Source organism: Mytilus californianus, unplaced genomic scaffold (assembly GCF_021869535.1).
Source record: "Mytilus californianus isolate M0D057914Y unplaced genomic scaffold, xbMytCali1.0.p SCAF_18, whole genome shotgun sequence".
Taxonomy (NCBI): Eukaryota; Metazoa; Mollusca; class Bivalvia; order Mytilida; family Mytilidae; genus Mytilus; species Mytilus californianus.
In genome coordinates, this window is record NW_026262666.1 from 8,271,948 (window position 1) to 8,275,559 (window position 3,612).

The following is a 3,612-nucleotide window of genomic DNA, read 5'->3' on the forward strand; positions in this document are numbered from 1 at the left end:
CCACGTTTAATGCCGCTCTGTGTTTTTGTGCCTGTTCCAAACCAGGAACCTCGGTTAGAAGTTGTCCTTTGTCGAAACTTAAATGTTGGTTTTTTATGTTATTTGGCAGATTTTTTTCGATTTAGAGAAATTAACATACATTGACATGTAAAGACACATGCCTTTTATTGAAGACCTAATGTGTACCTTTACATTTATCTAGTTTTTTCTGTGTTGTTAGGTTTTTGTCTCATTGACACACACCTCACATCTCTCTTTATTAATGATCATCGTACGTATATATATATGTGTTCTCTTTTAGTGTGCTATGTAAACCTCAAAGTTTCTCATATATAGCTACAAATTGTAAAATGGCAATAGAGAATGTGTTAACGAGACAACAACCCATCCAAAGAGCAGAAAACAGCACAAGGCCACTTCAGTTTCGAAATAATCCAGAAAAAATTAAAGTGTTCCTTAAAAAATGACTTAATTCTTATTACTGTCTGATTTTTTGATAATAAATTGTGTAGTGTATGATATTGTATATATGAGATATTAATATCAATTTTATTTCAAACAACACAAACATATAAGTGTATGAGGTTACAATATAAAGGCCGACTTTTAAATCCCTAATGGCGTATTTTTGATTGTTTGGTTTAAAAACTTTTTACTTAGAATGTTTAAGAAACGCATAACAGATTTTTCATATTTTTTAGTTCATAATATAAATAACAATGTATAAAATGCATAACAATTATAGAAATATATATTAAAGATCAACATTGACTTTAGCGCTTAATTTCTTTAAATTCTGTATCATAAAATGGGACTACATTTGTATAATAGGGCACTTTAATGTCAGAAATGCCATGTACTGGTAAATTGAAATTGTAATTTAGGATTCGTTTCCAGCTATTAGTTTCAGTGTCATAGCAATTTCTTTCAAATTGACCGGACGAAGAGCTGCCAACGGTACAAATCCTATTTCCATCAGAATACATTGTAATGTTCGTTTCCTTCGCAATCAAGTCGGAACAAGACGAGAAAATGTTTGAAACTATATCCAACTTAAGAAAATATCCTTCACTGGAAGCAATATAAATGGTTTTGTCATGAAGGATTGCCTTGCAATCTGAGCATTTCTTTGGAAACTCGGCAACGACTCGTATTGATCTGTCATTTGGACTGAAAACAAGAACGGCTAAGCACGGTTTGTTTTCCGGTGATGACATCGACTCTCCTATTATGTAAATTTCATCTTTGTAAGCTAAACACGGAGCAGAACGAAGTGTTATAGGTTCTGGTATTTTTACTATAACTTTCCATCCATTTTTCTTGAACAGTTTTCCTTTGTGCGATTTAGTATCGAGTTCTTCAATTTCTAGCACATTCTTGTAATAGTGATGTCCGCCTATTGCATATACACAGTCTCCCATTGAAACTAATGAACCTTGAGATCGATTATGAACTAGATTTTCACAGCTTTCATGCTTGTTGACAATTGGGTCGTACCTGAACACATGTTTACCAGACGCGATATAAACATATGGCGCGTCTGTTTCGTCTTTCTGAACACATGTTAGAGAAAAATCTTCCTTTATGTCATTACTTTTAAAAAGACTGCGATGACAGACGACTTCTCCATCGCAGTTGAACACAGCGGTGACTACGCCAGTTTTTGACTTGGAAACAGACGACATAAGCATCGCGTGATATGTGGCGCACTTTCTTTTGATTTCTTGTTTGGGATTTTCAGTCCTTCTTCTTTGAACAACTTCAAGACGTCTGCAGTACGTTGACATTCGAGGTTCGTGATTGCAACCGTGCCATTTTTGTAACGCACGAAATATGTCCTTGTGTCTAGTTATCTTATCAACATTGCAAAGGGTATCTAGATCAGTCTCACTAAGACGGGTGAATGATTCAGTATTCCAGAGATTGTGAAAGTTTTCAGATACCATTTCTGTTGCAGTTTTCAACAGACTTAGTAATCCGAATCGACTTGCAATTTCTAACGCGTCTACACAATTGATGGCGTTGATATGTTTTAGTATGACGTCTTCACATGCAGATTTCAGTGGCGGAGACATAAAACCAACTTCCAGGTAATACACGATATTGTCAGTGGCAAGAATACCTTTTGGGACGATTCCGGTCTTCAGAATCTCCACAACATGCTTACGGACATGGTCCGGATAACTGTTGACTACCATTTCACATTTGTCTACACAGCTTGTGGTCTCATGCATCTTCAGAGTTTACATTAAAGTTATCCTATAAAACAAAAAAATTGTAAGTACATTTATGTCTAAAGTAGAAACGACAAAGGCCGTGTTAAGTGTTTACTTCCGATCATACAGATTAACTGAGCGTGAGATATCATTTAAAACTAGTAAAGGCTATCGGATGTGTTAAGCACCTCACTACTGATTTTCATATTATAAATGTGTATATATAGAACAAAAGACAAAGAGAACGACAAAATCTGAGTATTATATTCGTCACACCGAAATAGTTTTAAAAACTTATCTTTGAATACAACCAGTTTTTTTTTCTCTTTTAAGATAATTAATTAAATAAAAATTTAAAAAAAAACATGTCTACAAATGATATCAATATTAACATGTATTGATAACTTACCTTATTACTGATAAAATGTTATTCATCCCACAAGTAAATTGAATGCTGTAATACATCTGTGACGCTTTCAATACTTTATTCAGTTTGATTCTTTGTTTTGGTATGATTCATCACCTGTGTAGAGACGCTTTTATATCTGTTTTTAAAAGCCAATTGTGGAAATATTTAAATTTAAAAATAGAAATTGGTATCGTTTATAATATTTCTTGTCATATTTAAAAATAGATGTAAACAAAGGTAAATAGGGATTCCCCTACCTGGTTTACCTGTATGAAAATATCAGTGAGGATTATTAAACACTCTTGATTTCCAGAAGCACAATGCGAATTTGATTTTTGTTTAAAAGCTACTATGGTCACAATTCAAAAACATAACTTAAAAGACATCAATTAAATAACATATACTAAGTCAATTACTTATATATCGAAACGAAGGAGGAGTAATTAATCCTGAACATATCCAAAACAACGTTGCTGATTATAACATCGTATCTTCCACGTGTAAACTTTAATTTCACAACAATTTGAAAAAAGAAATGACGCAACCAGTTGGAAATTTTTAATGTACACGACTTTATTTTACTGGTAATTGTAAAAAAAAAGAAAAATTCCATAAACCTATATTCATCGTTTAGGTCAATTCAAATTTAGCTAGGCCGTATTTTAGAATCCTTTTTTTTTTTTGTATTATACATAATAAATCACAAAATCAGTTTAAATGCCAGAAAAAATATAGGGAAAATATAAAATTATATTATTTTCAACTAACATTTCATTTTTTGTAACAGTTAAGACAGGTCTCAATCTGTTATTTGTAGGTGTATTTCTTTTTATTTGAATATTATATCATTATTGAGAGGTGAAAATTAAAATTCCATTTAAATAGAAAGAAAAGATTCTACAAGAAAAATGTCCATCCACTCTTCTATACATGAAAAATCAAGAAATTATATTTGTTTTTAATGTTAGTCTAAAGTTTGTTGTGAAT

At 32.0% G+C, this 3,612-nt stretch overlaps 1 protein-coding gene across 1 annotated transcript; it reads right to left on the reverse strand.

Annotated features, from left to right (window-relative positions):
• Window positions 1-689: 689 nt before the first annotated feature.
• Window positions 690-2,720, reverse strand: LOC127726643 (uncharacterized). Its single transcript, XM_052234077.1, has 2 exons — window positions 2,626-2,720; window positions 690-2,259 (listed from the first exon to the last, which is right to left on the reverse strand). Exon 2 carries the CDS (start codon window positions 2,232-2,234, stop codon window positions 774-776), a length of 1,461 nt encoding a protein of 486 aa, XP_052090037.1. The 5' UTR covers window positions 2,235-2,259; window positions 2,626-2,720; the 3' UTR covers window positions 690-773.
• Between the last annotated feature and the right edge of the window lie 892 nt (window positions 2,721-3,612).